Source organism: Mus caroli, chromosome X, assembly GCF_900094665.2.
Source record: "Mus caroli chromosome X, CAROLI_EIJ_v1.1, whole genome shotgun sequence".
NCBI lineage: Eukaryota > Metazoa > Chordata > Mammalia > Rodentia > Muridae > Mus > Mus caroli.
Window position 1 is genome coordinate 147801276 of NC_034589.1, and position 19765 is coordinate 147821040.

The 19765-nt window shown below is 38.0% G+C and overlaps 1 protein-coding gene across 8 annotated transcripts in view; it reads left to right on the top strand.

Annotated features, from left to right (window-relative positions):
- Rps6ka3 (ribosomal protein S6 kinase A3) overlaps positions 1-19765 on the top strand; it is a 103788-nt gene that overhangs the window by 77631 nt on the left and 6392 nt on the right. For all 8 annotated transcript variants that reach the window (XM_029473074.1, XM_021153101.1, XM_029473071.1 and 5 more), the window contains 9 exons: positions 57-121; positions 280-382; positions 1030-1154; positions 5992-6117; positions 9165-9254; positions 10885-11043; positions 13156-13317; positions 15210-15286; positions 16150-16267. In XM_029473074.1, coding sequence (XP_029328934.1) covers positions 57-121; positions 280-382; positions 1030-1154; positions 5992-6117; positions 9165-9254; positions 10885-11043; positions 13156-13317; positions 15210-15286; positions 16150-16267 — 1025 coding nt within the window. The remainder of the gene's footprint in view (positions 1-56; positions 122-279; positions 383-1029; positions 1155-5991; positions 6118-9164; positions 9255-10884; positions 11044-13155; positions 13318-15209; positions 15287-16149; positions 16268-19765) is intronic.

Consider the following 19765-nt stretch of genomic DNA (forward strand, 5'->3'; position numbering starts at 1 on the left):
TGAACAATATATACACATTTGTCCTCAAAAATCAATTACCAATCAATTTCTGATAGGTGCTGGACCAGATGGAGTTGAAGAAATTAAAAGACATTCATTTTTCTCAACAATAGACTGGAATGTAAGTATAGTCTGAAGACACACCTGAGGGGATTGAGGGAGCATTTCCAAGGCTCTGGGATTTCACTACTACTTTAAATAAAAAGAAAAGTTTGAACTCCTTTTTGATTTTTGTAAAGTTAACCCAACCCATGTGTAAGTCTTTCTTGTTTCCACCAGAAACTATATAGAAGAGAGATTCACCCACCTTTTAAGCCTGCAACTGGCAGACCTGAAGATACATTTTATTTTGATCCTGAGTTTACTGCAAAAACTCCCAAAGGTAAAGAGAAAACATGAAAACTCAAATCTAAGACAATGGCTATCTTTCTGTTTCTAGTTCAATCAAAAATTCTTTTCCTTGAATCTCCTAAATTTGCTGTGTATCAACCTTACATCCCCACCCTCAGTAAAAATGAGGAGTTATAGCATTGATAGATTATCACGTAGGGCTGTGAGGCCCAGTATGATAGTCACATATGGCTGATTGAATTTAATTAAAATTTAGTTTCTTAATCATAGTAGGTATATTTCAAATATTCAGTAACTATATGTGGTTACTTACCATAATTGGACAGCACAGATCAAGAAAATTTTCCTTGTTCTAAGAAGGTAAATGGCATGATACTAATTTCAAATACCGTTAACCCAATAATTCATTGATTTATTATGCTATCCAAACATTAACTATTTTCTAGGCTGTGAAACTAAATTAGTAGGTTGATGATTATAGTAAATAATCAGGATAGATGTAACACACTGCTCACTGAGTTATCTTGAATAGCAAGAGGTATATAGGTATGTGTTTATACATGTACACATACTAGGTAACTGAGAACTCCAGAATAAGTAAGACCATTCAAACTGTTAACAGTTTTCCCCTTAAATACCATCCCAAGAGTCTTCTTAGTATTTCCTCATTCTTTTTAGATTCACCGGGCATTCCACCTAGTGCTAACGCACATCAGCTTTTTCGGGGGTTTAGTTTTGTTGCTATTACCTCAGATGATGAAAGCCAAGCTATGCAGACAGTTGGTGTGCATTCAATTGTTCAGGTAAGTGACACATCAGTAACTTAGAATTTGAAATGTTAATATGTATTTTATATAAATATGAATAGTTAGATTAGATTTTTATGTGCTGACTTAAGTGAACCCCTTAACATATATATTTAGATCATTTATATCAGAGAAATTTCATATATCATTGCAAAGGTTGCATGAACCAAAATCATATTTGTGATTTAAAAGTGAAATGCTAAGAGAAGTGAGATAGGCATCACTATTTTGGTACCCCATCTTCTATACCTCAAACTGTTTCTTAGGCCTAGTATATTTCATCACTTGCCTCTGTCAGGTCAGCTATGATAGGTTGAGGTCTGCAAGTTTCATTATACCTGCTCAGGAGACTTCATTAAAAATAAGAAGACATATGAGCCTCTGTGAATTATTCTCACCATTACTCAACACTGCTATTGTTGCAAAAACACAGCCGTGGTGCCATACATGATGTACCTGGGTAATGCTATTACCCAGGCTGCAGCAGTAGGCATCAATTTCAGAGTTAGTGGGAGCTGCAGAGTAAGATCAAGGCCAAGTTAAAAAAACAAAACTCACCAAAAAAATACAGCCGTAGATAATTCATATACAAACGGATATTGTTGGGTGCCAATAAAACTTTATTTATAAAAACAAGTAGTAAATAGATTCAAGGCATGAATGGAGTAGAAGCTGGCTTGCTTGGACTGTTTTCTCATAGAATCCAGGAACACCTACTCAAAAGTGGCATTGCCCACAATGGCCTGGGCTCTATCACGTCAGACATTAATCAAGAAAATGTCAGCCAGGCAGTGGTGGTGCACGCCTTTAATCCCAGCACTTGGGAGGCAGAGGCAGGCAGATTTCTGGTCTACAGAGTGAGTTCCAGGACAGCCAGGGCTATACAGAGAAACCCTGTCTTAAAACCCCACCCCCCCCAAAAAAAGAAAATGTCCCACAAACATACCATAGACCAATCTGATGGAGGCAATATTTTTCAGTTGAGGTTTTTGTCAAGTTGACAAAAAATAAAATTATTCTTTACTCCATCATATGATCTGATTATCACATTTGAAGAAAAAAATAGGTAAAGGTCAGAGAAGTAGGTTTCTAAGAACATGTGTCTGGGAGTGTTTGCAACAGAAAACTAAACTGATAAATACTGCTAAAGGTGAGTATGAACTATGAAATTTTGTTCTTTTTGTCACAGCATTGTGGGAAGATAATTGTAATTCACCCTTGTATGATCATTGCCTGTTGCGTACATTTATTGAGATATACTATACATCAAAAATGTGCAGTTACTGTGTCAAAATAGAAATCCATTTAAAATTTTTAATTCATATTTACATCATAGATTTAAATTAGCCCTTTTTGTTTTCTTTTTTATTAGATATTTTCTTTATCTATATTTCAAATGTTAACCCCATTCCTAGTTTGCCCTCTGAAAATCCCCTATCCCCTACCCCATACCCCTGCTCACTAACCCACCCACTCCCACTTCCTGGCCCTGGCCTTCCCCTACACTGGGGCATCAAGCCTTCATAGGACCAAAGGGCCTCTCGTCCCATTGATGTCTGACCAGGCCATCCTCTGCTACATATGCAGCTGAGCCACATCTCCCACCATGTATATTCTTTGGTTGGTGGTTTAGTCCCTGGGAGCTCTGGAGGTACTGGTTGGTTCATCTTGCTGTTCCTCCTATGGGGCTGCAAACCCCGTCAGCTCCTTAGGTGAATTACAATTATCTTCCCACACTTTCTCTAGCTCCTCCATTGGGGACCCTGTGCTCAGTCCAATGGTTGGCTGTGAGCATCCACTTCTGTATTAGTCAGGCACTGGCAGAGCCTCACAGGGTCAGCTATATCAGGCTCCTGTCAGCGAGCTCTTGTTGACATCTGCAATAGTGTCTGGGTTTGGTGGTTGCTTATGGGATGGATCCCCAGGTGGGGCAGTCTCTGGATGGTCCTTCCTTCAGTTTCTGCTCTGAACTTTGTTGCTGTGACTCCTTCCATGGGTATTTTGTTCCCCATTCTAAGAAGGAACGAAGTATTCACACTTTGGTCTTACTTCTTCTTGAGTTTCATGTGTTTTGCAAATTGTATCTTGGATATTCTGAGCTTCTGGGCTAATATCCACTTATCAGTGAGTTCATATCATGTGTGTTCTTTTGTGATTGGGTTACCTCACTCAGGATGATATCCTCCAGATCCATCCATTTGTCTAAGAATTTCATAAATTCATTCTTTTTAATAGCTGAGTAGTACTCCATTATATAAATGTACCTCATTTTCTGTATCCATTCCTCTGTTGAGGGACAGCTGGGTTCTTTTCCAGCTTCTGGCTATTATAAATAAGGCTGCTGTGAACACAGTGAAGCATGTGTCCTTTTTACCGGTTGGGACATCTTCTGGATATATGCCCAGGAGAGGTATTGCTGGATCTTCTGGTAGTACTATGTCCAATTTGTTGAGGAACTGCTAAACTGATTTCCAGAGTGGTTGTACAAGCTTGCAATCCCACCAGCAATGGAGGAGTGTTCCTCTTTCTCCACATCCTCGCCAGCATCTGCTGTCACCTGAATTTTTGATCTTAGCCATTCTGACTGGTGTGAGGTGGAATCTNGGGGGTGTTTTGATTTGCATTTCCCTGATGATTAAGGATGTTGAACATTTTTTTTAGGTGCTTTTCAGCCATTTGGTATTCCTCAGTTGAGAATTCTTTGTTTAGCTCTCTACCCCATTTTTAAATAGGGTTATTTGGTTTTCTGGAGTCTGACTTCTTGAGTACTTTGCATATATTGGATATTGGCCCTTTAAATTAGCCTTTTGAAAAAGTAAGGGTTTGTTTGTTTGTTTGTTTGGAAAAATTAAATTGCTTTTAGGGTATTGCTGATGCTTGAATTTGTTAAATTTGCTTGATAGATAAATTGCTTTTTTCTAATTGTTTTTGTTTTATGGTGTGTGTGTGTGTGTGTGTGTGTGTGTGTGTGTGTGTGTTTGTGTGGTGGAATACTGGTGTAGTGTGCTGCTTAGGAATTGAACCCAAGTCCTCAATCAATGTTAGACAATCTGTCTATCTCTAAATCACACCCTCAGCCCTACTCTGAAATGTTTTTTTAATTAGTTATTATTCCGTTTTCAAGAAGAGCAGTCTAAAACACCGTGTTTGAAATACATCTTACATTGCAGTAGTCTGTGTCTTTTCCTTTCTAAAGCCATGAATGTGACAACTTTCAACTCTAACTTAATTCCCTAACACAGAGACTATAAACATAAATAGTCTACAAAATTCAAGTTACACTCTATACAAAACTAATCAGTCTGAAAGGTCTCATATCAGCATCGTCAAGAGCAGCACAAGTTCCTCTGCCACTTTAGGTACCAAGGATTTGCTTTTACCATTTACCAACATGGTCCCTAACTCATGAAATAGCTTCTTTAGCCAAACATATTTAACCTATGGCTTGAAGGTGAAGAAAGGCATGCTACTGAAAGATGAAAATGACAGAAACAAGCCAGATTTCTAATTCTGAATCCTCCCAAATCTTTTCCTATGTACTAGAGGTGTCAAACTTCTATTCATTTTAGAGGTACTTCTAAAAGCCTGTAGGTGGTTGGGAAGTGAAAGAGTCTCAGGACAAGAGATATTTAAAACAACTTCCTAGCCTGGCGTGGTGGCGTACGCCTTTAATCCCAGCACTCGGGAGGCAGAGGCAGGCGGATTTCTGAGTTCGAGGCCAGCCTGGTCTACAAAGTGAGTTCCAGGACAGCCAGGGCTAGACAGAAAAACCCTGTCTCGAAAAACCAAAAAAAAAAAAAAGGGAAAAAAAAAAAACAACTTCCTGCTCTTCTGCAGGATTTGAGTTTGATTCCCTTCCCCCACACATGGCTCACAACCATCTATCTATAACTGTAGCTTCGAGGGATCCAATACCCTCTGGCCTCTATGGGCACTCCCACACATGTGACATACAGACACATACATATATATGTATGGATGTTTATATATATACATATATATAATGCATATATACATATATTCATAAGTTCAAGCCAAAGAAAATCCTAGCCATGTAGTAAAGGAACTGGACATAAAGTCCCACCCCTAGCCAAGAACCTATTTGCAGCTCATCCTGCCTGGGTGAGGGACAGTTAGGTTTTCAGTGGAGTAACACTGAGTATTAGCTATACTAATATTAGCTATTAGCTATATTAGTATTAGAGTATATCAGCTATACTCTAGAACAGAAGTAGTTGGCTCTGGAGAGGGTGTGTGTGTGTGTGTGTGTGTGTGTGTGTATACCTGTGATTTTTTTGGTGTCTTGTTTTCTTTTTGCCTTTGTTTTTTTTTGTTTTTTGTTTTTTTTTTTTTTTAAGAGAGAGAAAGAATGTGAAGTTGGGCGGGTGGAGGGATTCTGCTAGCATTTCTCGGGGAAGAAAGAATATGATCAAAATATTTTTATGAAATTCTCAAAAATAGGGAGTGAGGAGGTCTGGTCAGGTGGGAGGTGGTGACATCCTCTTGGAGATGGGGGCAGGGGGAGGTATGGGATGTGGAACAGTCAGACTGGGAGGGGGATAAAAACTGGACTGTAAAAAAGATTAAAGAAGAAAAAAAGAAAAACAAATTGAAGGCATTTCTCTTATTAATATAACAATTTAAAGGGTCTGTTTCTTGGTTATTATATGTGCATGAAGACTATATACTATGAATAATATTTTACTCATTTTATTATTAATATTTGTATTAGTAGATAACATTATTATTATGTGCTCAGTAAAATATTTCCCTATGATAAAATGCATCAGAAACAGTACAGAAGTCTTTATCAACTTATGATTTTTGCTTTTAGCAATTACACAGAAATAGTATTCAGTTTACTGATGGATATGAAGTAAAAGAGGATATTGGCGTTGGCTCATACTCCGTTTGTAAGAGATGCATACATAAAGCTACAAACATGGAATTTGCCGTGAAGGTAAATATTTTTAGATTTGAAATGCAACTCTAGCAGTCTTAGTCATACATGTCTATGAGTTACTTCTTTTTTTTTTTTATTAGGTAGTTTCCTCAATTACATTTCCAATGCTATCCCAAAAGTCCCCCATACCCCTCCCACTTCCCTACCCACCCATTCCCATTCTTTTGGCCCTGGGGTTCCCCTGTACTGGGGCATATAAAGTTTGCAAGTCCAATGGGCCTCTCTTTCCAGTGATGGCCGACTAGGCCACTATGAGTTACTTCTAGCCCAGATGCACATAAGTAGCATGTAAGTACAATCCAGCTACTCAGGAGGTTGAGGCAGGAGAATGATGAGTTAGAAGTTAACCTAGCCTGTATTGCAAGACTTTCCCTAAAACACAATATATTCTTCTCTTTGGCAAAAGTGCTTTTTGTTATAAAATAAGTTGAAGGTAAATTTAAATGTCTGTGTTAATGATCTTCAAAGATCTTAATATGGAGTCACGGATTCCCATGAAATACACAGTAAAATAGCTATATAGCCAGTTAATCCAGGGAAGTGACAGTTTCTGCCTCATGATTTTTAATAGGACACCCTGTACTAGTTCCTATTTTATGATCGGAGTGTCAGGGAGTTCCTCAACTGTGTGTCAATTTTGTATTTCTGCTGAAAATATCCATACCTTCCTTTATATGTAAAATGAATCTTTGAACCACTAAAAGAATAAGAACCATGATCATTTCTTAGCATTACTCATTTTAATTTTATAAAATATTTTAATACAAAACTGTCCAAACCAAAAACTGGGCATGTAGTTTTGTGATAAAGTTTGAGTTTCCAACCCCTAGCTGTGAATAAACACGCATTCTATTAAAATGATCTGCCGTTTCACTGTTTTGATAGTAATCTCCCCTTTCCCGGTTCAAATAACTGAAGTAATGCCTAAAGCTTCCAACTAACCTTGTAACTTTCCTAGTAGTTGATAAGTGTGAGTAGTTCATGTTTAGTTAACAAGAGAGTAAGTAGCAAATTAGTATTACTGTGCCAAACTGGATATAATTGCTTTAATGAGACACCAGTGTCACTGAGGCTTTCTGTCAGATAAAAAAATGAACCATAGAAATGTATTCAACTTGCTGTTTTGCCGTACATTGTTCTATTGAAATCTGGAGTGACTGGAAATTTGATATTTGTAATACGCAAGGAGAAAGGGGGAATGGTATATACTTATAGGCAATTGAAGACTGTATCTTGCCTCCATTAAGCATACACTGAAGGCCCACTTGAGAAAGACTGCTGCCAGCATAAGGGCAGCCTCATGAGCTATGGGGGTAATTTTGAGGCTTATCTGGAGTAGAAAATGAGAATCTGTCTTAAAAACATTTAAAAACTGAAGCTGATAAAAGGAAATTAAACATAAAGACCACAGCATTTGTTTCAGACTACTCTGTGAGTGAATCAAAGGCCAGGATTGAGCAAATGTGGTAGCACATGCCTGGCATCGCAGCCAGGAGGATGGAGGCAGGGGAGATCAAGGGGAGTTCAGCCTCGGCTAAAGAGGGACTTCGAGGCCAGTCTGTACACATAAGGCCCTGTCTCCAAACACAATACCCAACTGTCTTTAGAAAACGTGTTACTTAGGGCTGGGAAGAGAGCTGAAGACCTGGGTTTGTTTCCCAGAACTCACGTGGTAGCTCAGAGCAGTCTGTAACTCCAATTCCAGGGGATCCAACACCGACTTCTGACCTCTGAGGGCTTCTGAACACACGTGGTATACACACATAATTATTTTATGATAGAAAGAGAGCGCTTCTTCCAGCAGAGCCCGATTTTTTCCCCTAGAACCCACGTGGGAGCTCAGAACCATATATAACTCCGATTGTAAACACTTCAGTACCTTTTTCTATAACTCCAATTGTAAACACACAGTACCTTTTTCTATAACTCCAACTGTAAACACTTCAGTACCTTTTTCTATAACTCCAATTGTAAACACTTCAGTACCTTTTTCTATAACTCCAATTGTAAACACTTCAGTACCTTTTTNTAAACACTTCAGTACCTTTTTCTATAACTCCAATTGTAAACACTTCAGTACCTTTTTCTATAACTCCAATTGTAAACACTTCAGTACCTTTTTCTGGCCTCAGTGGACAGAAGACATGCATGTGGTATGGGAATATACTCATCTAGGCAAAGCACCTATATACATGCAATTAAATTTAGAGTTATATGTATATGTATGTATAGTTCTTGAAAATAGTAAAACATTCAAAAATGTTAAGCAACTAATAAAAAAGTTTAAAAGCAGGCCAGGTGTGGTAGCCCATGCCTTTGATCCCAGCACTGGGGAGGCAGAAGCAGGCAAATTTCTAAGTTCGAGGCCAGCCTGGTCTACAGAGTGAGTTCCAGGACAGCCAGGGCTACACAGAGAAACCCTATCACAAAAAGAAAAAAAAAGTTTAAAAGCTATATTAGGATTTTTAAAAGCTTTATTATAATCAAATATAGTCAAGTAATTAGGCGTGCTTTTATATAGAGCTTTCTACTTAGCTTCAAAAATAAGCTTGTTTACTTAATTTTATAAGTAGCTTACAGCCCATGTGATAGTCCATTAGAATACTTAATTAAAAGAAGTCAATTCAAACAGATGCTAATGCTGGTGTTTCAGACACAGTTATCTCAAAGTCATCTGTACTTAAAGGGGATTAGAAACTAACTGGATTCTCAAATGTTTGAGAAATTCAAAGATGAAAAAAATTGATACGATAACTTTGTTCTTGATAGCTTTTTCTGAGACTTTTAAGTTTTTAGTAAGTCACAATTATGCTACAAACTCAGCTTGGAGTGGCCTGGTGTCACATGGGTAGCCTTATATATAGCGTTGCCAGCTGCATAGAGACTAGCTTCCTAATTAAATAAACTGGCTAAATAGTTGACTAGAACTGACTGATAATTTATTTGTATATAGAATATTTACATGTGATGATACCTAAGGTGTATAACTATAAATATTTAAGGTTCGTGTTCATAAAATTTTATGGTAAATATCTTCCTTTTAGATTATTGATAAAAGCAAGAGAGACCCAACAGAAGAGATTGAAATTCTTCTTCGCTATGGACAGCATCCAAACATCATTACCCTAAAGGATGTAAGTAGATATTTTAACAAACGCACACTTGGGATATTTTTCAATAATCAGTATTCTGAAGTAGACAAAGACTACTTCATCCTCCATACTTCAATCCTCTTCTTCCACGCCATTCCCTCTGACCTCCTGTCTCTGCCTGCTGGTTCCCTCCTGCCTACTATAAGTTCCCTCTTTTTTTTTCCTTTTTAATTGGCTATTTTCTTTATTTACATTTCAAGTGTTATCCCCTTTCCCGCCTCTTACGACCTTATGTTCTCTTCTCAAACTTCCTTTAAGATATCTTTATCACCTCTCATGGTTACCTTTGTAGTTTCATGGTTTCATGACCTACACCCCTCATTTGTACACACACACACAGGAAAATAAATTCTTGGATATTCTCATGACAAATATATGGGGGGGGGGGAGGGAGAGAGAGAGAGCCAAATATATATATGGTAGATTTGAGAGCAACATTGATGGCCAAATTCATTTAAAAAAAAATGTAGGCGGCTAGGAAGACAACTCAGTGGTTAAGAGCACTTTCAAGGGACCTGAGTCCATTTCCTAGCACCCACTTCAGGTGGCTTACAACCAATCACCTGTGACTCTAGCTCCAGGGGATCTGATGATTCTGGCCTCCACAGACACTAACACTCACATTTACATGCACGTGGGCGCGCGCGAACACACACACACACACAGAAACATAAATCTTAAAAATTAATAAAAATAGCCAGACAATGGTGGCGCGCACCTTTAATCCCAGCACTTGGGAGATAAGAGGCAGGCAGATTTCTGAGTTCAAGGCCAGCCTGGTCTACAGAGTGAGTTCTGGCTATACAAAGAAACCCTGTCGCAAAAAAAATTAATAAAAGTAAAACCTTAAAGTAATGTAATTAGTTTTCTGGCTTTGCTTTAAAAACTATTTTAACATAATTGCTTATAGTATGTGAATTTGAAATATAAAGTCTTAATGTTGATATTCAAAATTGATTCGTTTCTCTAAAGATTCCCAAACTATCTTCCCACCTGCCTTCCTCTGTAGCAGTTCTGCATACTTCATTACACATGTTCTGGCCATGCCTTATTTGGGACGTAGCTTTTTAAAGCCTGCATACCTTATTTTCTCCAAGTGCTCTTTGAGAGTGTGGATCTTAAGTGGGAATAGCGCTTCCCTTCTTTGCCTGGTGGACTACCACAACTAAGATTCCACTACAGGTGCTTCCTCCCAGGAAACCTTTCCTGATCATTACCACCCCCAGGGTTGTCCTGATAGCTCTGTCTCCCAGAGCTTTTATTATAACTGAGTAGTGATAAAAATAGCCACTTCCCAGGTAAGTAGTCAGCTCTTTCTTGCTGCTGGTGCTCACATAGGCTCAAAGTCTACCTAGCAATGGTCAAAACATAATTTTCTCAGACTAATTTGCCTTAGATAAAGAATGGTGACTTAGTCACATTAAACTGTTTACTATAAATGACTCTTTAACACAATATCCAGAAATCCTACATTGTTTTTGACAAGTAAAGTTTTCTTGAATGTTCAATTTTTATACTTCTTTTAATATATTTACTTACCTTGAGTGTGTTTAAGTAGTGATTTAGGGACATACAAAGATTCATTTTTTTGTTTTGATGTTAAATTTTATAGGTGTATGATGATGGAAAATATGTGTATGTAGTAACAGAACTTATGAAAGGAGGTGAATTGCTGGATAAAATTCTTAGACAGAAGTTTTTCTCAGAGCGAGAGGCCAGTGCTGTCCTATTCACTATAACCAAAACTGTTGAGTATCTTCATGCACAAGGGGTAAGTACTTTGAACATGAATTATGCACACATATTTATATGCATATTTATTATTAATACTGAAACTAAAATTAGAAGTATAAAAGTAGTGGAAAAACTGTAATAAGCTTCATTATCCTACTGTTCTTTCTTTATACAAATCTTTTTCATTAAGTCTGAAGTACTTTGAGATCTTAGCGTGCTTATATTCAGCTGTTATGCTTTCCAAGAAAAAGTTAATGACATCTTCGGACCTGTAAAACATAGCACTCTGTACCCTTGGAAACTAGGCCCACTTCAAGTTAGAAGCAGAAAAGGAGAAGGCTAGTTTGTGTCTAGGTGCACAAGTAAAATCCAGTAGTCACCAGTGATTGGCCTCATTGTTTCCTCCTGCATACGTATTTTAGTAAGAGGAAAAAACACTGATATTCAAAGAATGTGGAAGAAAGGGGGAAAGGAGAAAATAAGGAGGATGTAAGAGGAAAGAATATGGAGGGGTGGAGTTTTGCTTAATTTTTTAACATTTTTTAATTGACACAAATACATTTGTAGTATATACCAAAGATTTTTAAGCACTTGCACCCCTTTCTTGGATGTGTGTGCACATGCATATGGAGCATGGAGGACAATGTCGGTATCATCTTCAGGAACACTATCGCTCTTGGACCAGGGTCTCTCATTGGCCTGAACCTCAGCCCCACAGCTAACCCCACAGCTGATGGCCCCAGGAAGCCCCTTGTCTGCCTTCACAGCCCTGGGATTGCAGACACACAGCACCATGCCTAGCATGTTGATATGGTTTCTAGGGATTGAGCTCAGGTCCTTGACCTTTCAAGGCAAGCGCTTTACCAACTAAGCCAATCTCCAGGTCCTCTTGGTTCTGTTATTGTGAATACAAACAAAATCTTCTTAAGGAGCTCATTTCAGTGCAGTGGTCTCATCTTGGTTGTTTGTTCATTTTGGGGGTAGATTGTTTGTTCATTTGTTTCTTTGGTTGGTCCTTAAAACCTAACAAATGGAAAGAGATCTATAGTTCCCTGGGTGTGGGCTAGTCAAGATTTGTCCTGAACTGTAATTGAAATTGGTAGAAGACACAATATCTATTGAACAACTGATAGCTTTGTAGGTCTTTTGTGTTATTTTCCCCATGCTTTATCACTTAATTAGTAAAATATAATTAATGTTCTGGATGTTAGGAACTAAAACTAAGGTGATTAAAATATAGACTCCAAATTTGGTGATTGAAAAGAGAATCAGGGGGATTGGGGAGATGTCCTAGAGCTTGAGCTCACTGACTGCTCTTCCAGAGGTCCTGAGTTCAATTCCCAGCAACCACATGGTGGCTCACAACCCCTCTATAAGGAGATATGGCGCCCACTTCTGGTGTGTCTTAAGATCAGTGTACTCATATACATATAATAAATAAATCTTTAAAAAAGGAAAGGGAATCAAGTCTGAACTCTCTTTTTAAAATGGTTTTGCATGTGTGACATCTTGACTTGTATATCAAATAAATAATATTTTACTTGGGTTTGATTTTGAGCTTTTACTTATACTCATATAAACAACATGCCAGTTCATATATTTATTTGTTTCTACCTTGGTATATATGTACCATTCACTCACTTTAGAATTGCTTTAGTCTACTGCTTTCTTGGCTTGTTTTAAGTATCTAATTTAGGTCTTAGAGAAGATGTGATTTCCTCTCGAAACCCTCCCATACTTTAAAATGGGTCATCTGAACCTGTCATAGTCCTTCCCACTATATTGCAAGCAGCTACCACGAAACAATGAAGATCTTATGGGTCTTACTCATACAGTTTCTGTACCTCTTTATATAATACACTGGCACATGGTAGGGACTGAATAGCTATTATGAAATGAATGAATTACCTGCAATGAGTTACACAACTGGGCAACAGGGAATAGGTAACTAATATTGTTTTTTCTTCCTCCATACTCCCAGATCAGAGTTAGAAAGCTCTGCTTATATTAAGCATTTTATAATGTTGGAATAATTTAAAGGTCTGTACTTACCAGCTTGTTAGGTGTATTATATGGCAGTATAAGAATAAAGAAATTTCACTGGGGAAATATATTATTAACATAAATTTCTAATTTTTATTTCATCTAGGTGGTTCACAGAGACTTGAAACCTAGCAACATTCTTTATGTGGATGAGTCTGGTAATCCAGAATCTATTCGAATTTGTGATTTTGGCTTTGCAAAACAACTGAGAGCAGAAAATGGTCTTCTCATGACTCCTTGTTATACTGCAAATTTTGTTGCACCAGAGGTAATTGTGAGAGAGTGTGCTTACAGTATTCGGGTATATTTAAGAACTCGTTAGTTATCTTTACCATAGAATAGTTTATTATTGTTTAATTGATGTATCACTGAACTGATCATTGAAATAAAATGTTACCCTTTGTTTTTCCGTTTACGGCTTCAACGACATCAGATTGCCTGGGGCGGGTGGGGGGGATCTAAATTCCTTAAGATATTATGAAAGCTCTTCAGTTTCTCTAGAATCCTCTGCCTGAAGTTCTAGTCACTTTGTACTTCCTTGCCTATCATTAACACTGTTCTGTCCTCCTGTTTTGTTCTAAGACTGGGCTTCAATTCTGTACCCAGCCTGGCCTTGAATTTGCAGTAATCCACTTTAGCCTCCCCAGTGCTGGGATTACAATTGGGAACCACCACACCCAGCTTTGCCCTTTCTTTGTCTAAAGACATTTTACTAGAATACAAGCTAGCTAACTCTCTACATATCAAGAATAAATTGGAACTCTAAGTATACCTCCATTAGGGAATACTTTCCTAACGATAGTATACCCTGAATTTGATCCTCAGCTCCACAAAAATGAATAAATATCATCTCAGTATCAGAGTCTTTAAAGAAACTGATCTTTTTTCAAAGTTTATTATAGCTCATGACTGATAATAATCAATGATTATGAGCAAATGTTTGACTTAATCATATTGTATATGACTGTAGTCTTAGCACTATATCATTTGTATGAGGTTACATGTGTACTTAAAAGTATTGTTGGGCTGGTGAGGCTGCTCTTTCAAAGGTCCTGACTTCAAATCCCAGCAACCCCATGGTAGCTCACAACCACCTGTAATGAGATCTGACGCCCTCTTCTGGTATGGCTGAAGTCAGCTACAGTGTACTATTCATAATAATAAATAAATCTTTGGGCCAGAGCGAGCAGGGACTGAGGGAGCAGGGTTGACTGGAGCAAGCAGAGGTCCTAAATTCAATTCCCAACAACCACATGAAGGCTCACAACCATCTGTACAGCTACAGTGTACTCATACACATTAAATAAATAAATAAATAAATAAATAAATAAATAAATAAATCTTTAAAAAAAAAAAGTATTGTTAATTGCTAGGCATGAGAAGCGTGCCTGTAATCCTAATACTAGGGAAACTGAATAATAGGATCAAGAGTTCACAGCCTGCCCCTACTGTATAAGAAGCTTGAGGCAAGCCTGGGCTATAGTGTGAGACCCTCTCACAAAAAGTATTATTCATAGTAATTTCTATAGCCCCATGCAAAATATATATTCATTAAGATAAGGAATTTATCTGGTGTGGTGGCACAGGCACCTTTAATCACATCACTAAGCAGAGGCAGGTAGATAGATCTCTGTGAGTTCTAGGCCAGCCTGGTCTACATAGTGAGTTCTAAGCCAGCCAGAACTACACAGCGAGACTATGTCTGGAGAAAAAATAGACGAAAAAAATTATTATTGATTTGTTCTGTATCCTCTATCTACATCAGTGTATAATTAAATATTCAAATTTAACGCAGTGTTAAATTTGTGTGTGTGTTTGTGTGTGTGTAAATTAACAGAAGCAGAATGTTCTAATATTGAATTACTATATGGTCTTATTAATCATGCTTTATGGAAGTTTTTCATATGTGTATTGATTTGGAAAATGTAATTCTATTTACTGTCCAAATACATGCCAAAAAAAAGTGTGGTAAAGCTGGAGAGATGATTTCGATTAAGAGCACTTGCTCTTGCAAAGGACCAGCAGCTGACTGGAATTTGTAATTCCATGGGATCAGATACCCTCTCCTGGCCTTTGTGGTGTATATATACAGACAAGCTGGCATACATACACAAGTATATAAATAAAAAGATGGTAATATTCATCTTTTACTTTTTCTAGGTTTTAAAACGGCAAGGTTATGATGCTGCCTGTGATATATGGAGTCTTGGCGTCCTCCTTTATACAATGCTTACTGGGTAAGTGTGTATCATAAATATTTATTCATCAAGAAATGTGTATGATGTAGGCTTTTAAATACCTATATTGGAATATATTTTCATGTTTTTTATATTTATACCATATATAGTATATATTATACCAGATATAGTACATATATATAGCATATAGTATATGTATAAAATGTATACATATGATGTATGCTATATATACTGTGTATATAGACTTATATATAATATATATGCTATGTTTATTACATATACTATATATTATATATTACATATATGTGTATGTTATCTGTAGTATATGGTATAACCTATGTATATATGTGATATATATATATAGTATATAGCCTTATAATAATTATAGCTATATCCTTTTTTAAAAATTATCTTCCCTCTCTTTTTTTTTTGAGAGAAGGTCTCATTGTATTGTCCTGGCTGGCCTGGGACTCCTTACATATATCGGGGCTGGCCTCAGACTCCTAGAGGTCTGTTTGCTTCTGCCTCCCAGTGCTAGGGGATTGATTGTAAAGGCACACCACCACACCTGGCTATAGCTGTGTTTTAATGTCTCATGGTCTTAAATTAATTTTTTTAAACTTTTATTTTGATTATGTAACAAGCATATGCTGCTTTAATATCTAAGACTGTGTCATAATTTAAAACACATGTAATATGATATATTAAGTCTAATTAAAATAACCTATTATTTGGTCTATGAAACTTCATTTTCCTGTCTTTTATTCATTTTGATAGACTAATAAAGTGTATTACATTAACTGAATTACTCAGAATACTTTTAAAAACTACAAGTAAATACAAATATTGCCAACCAAAAGAGAAATATTATTCGCTAATATTTTAACTTTATTAAAATCTAGTTACACTCCATTTGCAAATGGCCCTGATGATACTCCAGAGGAAATACTGGCACGAATAGGTAGTGGAAAATTCTCACTCAGTGGTGGTTACTGGAATTCTGTTTCAGACACAGCAAAGGTATGTGTGACTTCTCATTTTGTTTTATTATTAAGGGTAAGAATTGGACCCAGAACATCATATATGCTAAGCATACATTCTCAACCTTTCTTTTTTCTTTTTCTTTTTTTTTTTGTGGTGATACACCAATCTCCCTTTTCTTTTAATTCTCTCATACATTACATCCTAGGCACAGTTTTCCCTCCCTCCACTCCCCCTATCCTGTCCTCCATCTCCCCTCCTTCATTTCTCTTCAGAAAAGGGCAGGCCTCCCAGGGATATAAACCAAGCATGGCATAACAAGTTAGAATAAAACTAGACACAAACCATTATATCAAGGTTAGATGAGGCAAGCTGGTAGGAAGAAAAGAGTCCCAGGAGCAAGTGAAAGGAGTCCCACAAGAACACAAAGATACACAAACATAACATGCATCCAGAGGAAGACCCATGCAGTCTCTGTGGTTGCCAGAGAGAGCCTCTGTGAGCCTTGTTTAATCGATTCTGTGAACCATGTCCTCCTGGTATTCTTGTTTGTTTGTTTGTTTGTTTGTTTAAATCCAGCCATTGACAGTCTCTGTGGTTGCCAGAGAGAGCCACTATGAGCCCTGCTTAGTTGATTCTGTAGGCCATGTTCTCCTAGTATTCTTGTTTGTTTGTTTGTTTGTTTGTTTGTTTAAATCTAGCCATTACCCCCTCCTCATACCCCATCCCACAATTCTTCACCTCATTTTTCCTCCCCCATCCCCAAGATAATGCTCCCCCACCACCAGGCCTCCCCGCTCCCTGGGACCTCAAGTCTCTTGAGGACTTGGCACACTGAGGCCAGACCAGGCAGTCCTCTGCTATATATGTGTTGGGGACCCTTGACCAGCTTGTGTATGCTGCCTGGTTGGTGGCTCAGTGTCTGGGAGCTCCCAAGAGTCCTGGTGAGTTGAGACTGCTGATCTTCCTATGGAGTCATCTAACTCATCTGCTTTTTCTATCCTTTCCCTAATTCAACCACAGCAGTCCCTAACTTCAGTTCAGTGGTTGGGTGCAAGTATCTGCATCTGTTTCAGTCAGCTGGTGGTTGGACCTCTCAGAGGACAACCATGCCAGGCTCCCATCTGTGAGCACATCATAGCCTCAGTAATAGTGCCAGCCCTTGGTGTCTCCCCATGACATGGGTCCAAGTTGAGCCTGTCACTGGACAACCTTTCCCTCAGTCTCTTCTCCATTTTTGTCCCTGCAGTTTTTTTAGACAGGAACACTTCTGGGTCAGAAATTTTGATTGTGGGTTGGTAAGACCATCCCTCCACTTGATGCCGTATCTACTATAGGTGGACTCTTTGAGTTCCCTCTCCCCCCTGTTGGACACTTCATCTAAGATCACTCCCATTGAGTTCTGGGAGTCACCTCCCAGATATCTGATACTTTCTAGAGGGTCTCCCTACCTCCCACCTTCTGAGGCTGTGTATTTCCATTCATTCTGCTAGCCCTCTGGATTACGCTACTGTCGCCCCCCACCTCAACCCCTTGCCTGATCCTATTCCCCTCCCCTTCCCCTCTCCCACCCAAGACCCTACCTCCCTCTGCCTCCTGTGATCATTTTCTTCTCCCTTCCAAGAGGGAAAGAACCATCCTAATTTGGCCTTTATGCTTGTTAAACTTCTTAAATGCTGTGGGTTATATCCTAGGTATTCTGTACATTTTTGGCTAATATCCACTTATCAGTGAGTACATACCATGCATGTCCTTTGGGGTCTGGGTTGCCTCACTCAGGATGATATTGTCTAGTTCCATCCATTTGCCTGCAAAATTCATGAAGTTGTCATTTTTAATAGCTGAATAGTATTCAGAAGACACAGCATATCCAAACTTATGGGACACAATGAAAGCATTTCTAAGAGGAAAACTCATAGTACTAAGTGCCCTAATAAAGAAACTGAAGAGATCCTACACTAGCAACTTACCAGCACACCTGAGAGCTCTAGAACAACAACAAAAAATCAAAAACACCCAAGAGGAGTAGATGGCAAGAAATAATCAAACTCAGGGCAGAAATCAATCAATTAGAAACAAAGATAACTATATAAAGAATCAATAAAACTAAAATCTGGTTCTTTAAAGAATCAACAAGATAGATAAACTCTTAGCCAGAGTAACTGCCTCAGAGACAGTATCCAAATTAACAAAATCAGAAATGAAAAGGGAGACATAACAACAGAAACTGAGGAAATTCAAAAAAATCATTAGACCTTACTACAAAAGTCTATACTCAACATAACTGGAAAATCTAGATGAAATGAACAACTTTTTAGACAGAGTGCACGTACCTAAGTTAAATCTCCTGGTGTTCTTGACCCCTCTGGCATCTCCAGAATTGTTCTGTACTTGGAATTCCTCCTCCACTTGTGTGGGGTTCCCCAAGCTCTGCCTAATGGTTGGCTGCAGGTCTCTTATCTGGTCCCATCAGTCACTAGATAAAAGCTCTCTAATGACAGACAATTGGGCTAAGCATCTAGCTATTTTTCTGGCTGGTGTGCCCTGCATCTGAGGGGTCAGTCTGATTTCTTATATGGATAGCACTGACAATAGGCTGGGGCCTCCTACATGGATCATTAAGCAAGAAGATGTGGGGGCTAGAGCAATTGATCAGTGGTTGAGAACTTTGCTGTTCTTGTTGAAGACCTGGGTTTGGTTCCCAACACCACACTGTGGCTCAAAACTGTCTGTAACTGTTTACAAGGGACCCAATGACTTCTGAGCTCTGGAAGTCACAGGCAGACATGTGGTGTACATATGTGTATGTAGGCCAAATACTCATAGACATAAAATAAGTAAATCTAAAACAGTTTTTTTGTTGTTGTTGTTGTTGTTTTTAAAACAGTTCCATGGACATGCCCACAGGCCAGTCTAATGGCAACAAATCCTTAGTTAGGATTTCCTCTTTCCAGATGACTCTAGTTTGTGTCAGGTTTACAAATACGAGCCATCAAGCACTATACTGACTCAACTATCTCCCTAACCCCTCCCTCTTACAAGCTGTTGAGAAAAAAAATATTTGTAATAATACATGAGGAGAAGAAACACAGAAGGTTTTGTTTATAAAGTAGAATGTTAAAGTGATATTACAAAATCTCTTGAACTCCAAAAGGGACCATTTTGTTTCTCTCCTAAAGGACTTTGCTTTGGCCTTATTAACTGTATACGTTCTAAAGCTGTATTACTAAGAAATATGATGAATAATAATAGTGTTGATTTGTATAACTTGTCTGTCTACTGAATGCCTCACAGGGCACTTTACCTCCTAAGAACCTAGTAAAATACGTGGTAGTGTCTTCATTTCACATAACAAAAGCAAAGGCTAGCGTTTTAGTATAAACTTGTCCATAGTTATTCACCAAGTACATACTTGAAACTCTTATTGCAGAGTATATGTGCCCTAAAAGAATTATAGTACATCCTCATTTTGTTTTGTTTAGAAGAACGGGAATAAATCTCTATCACAATTAACAACAGCCTGGTTTCTAGCCTGGC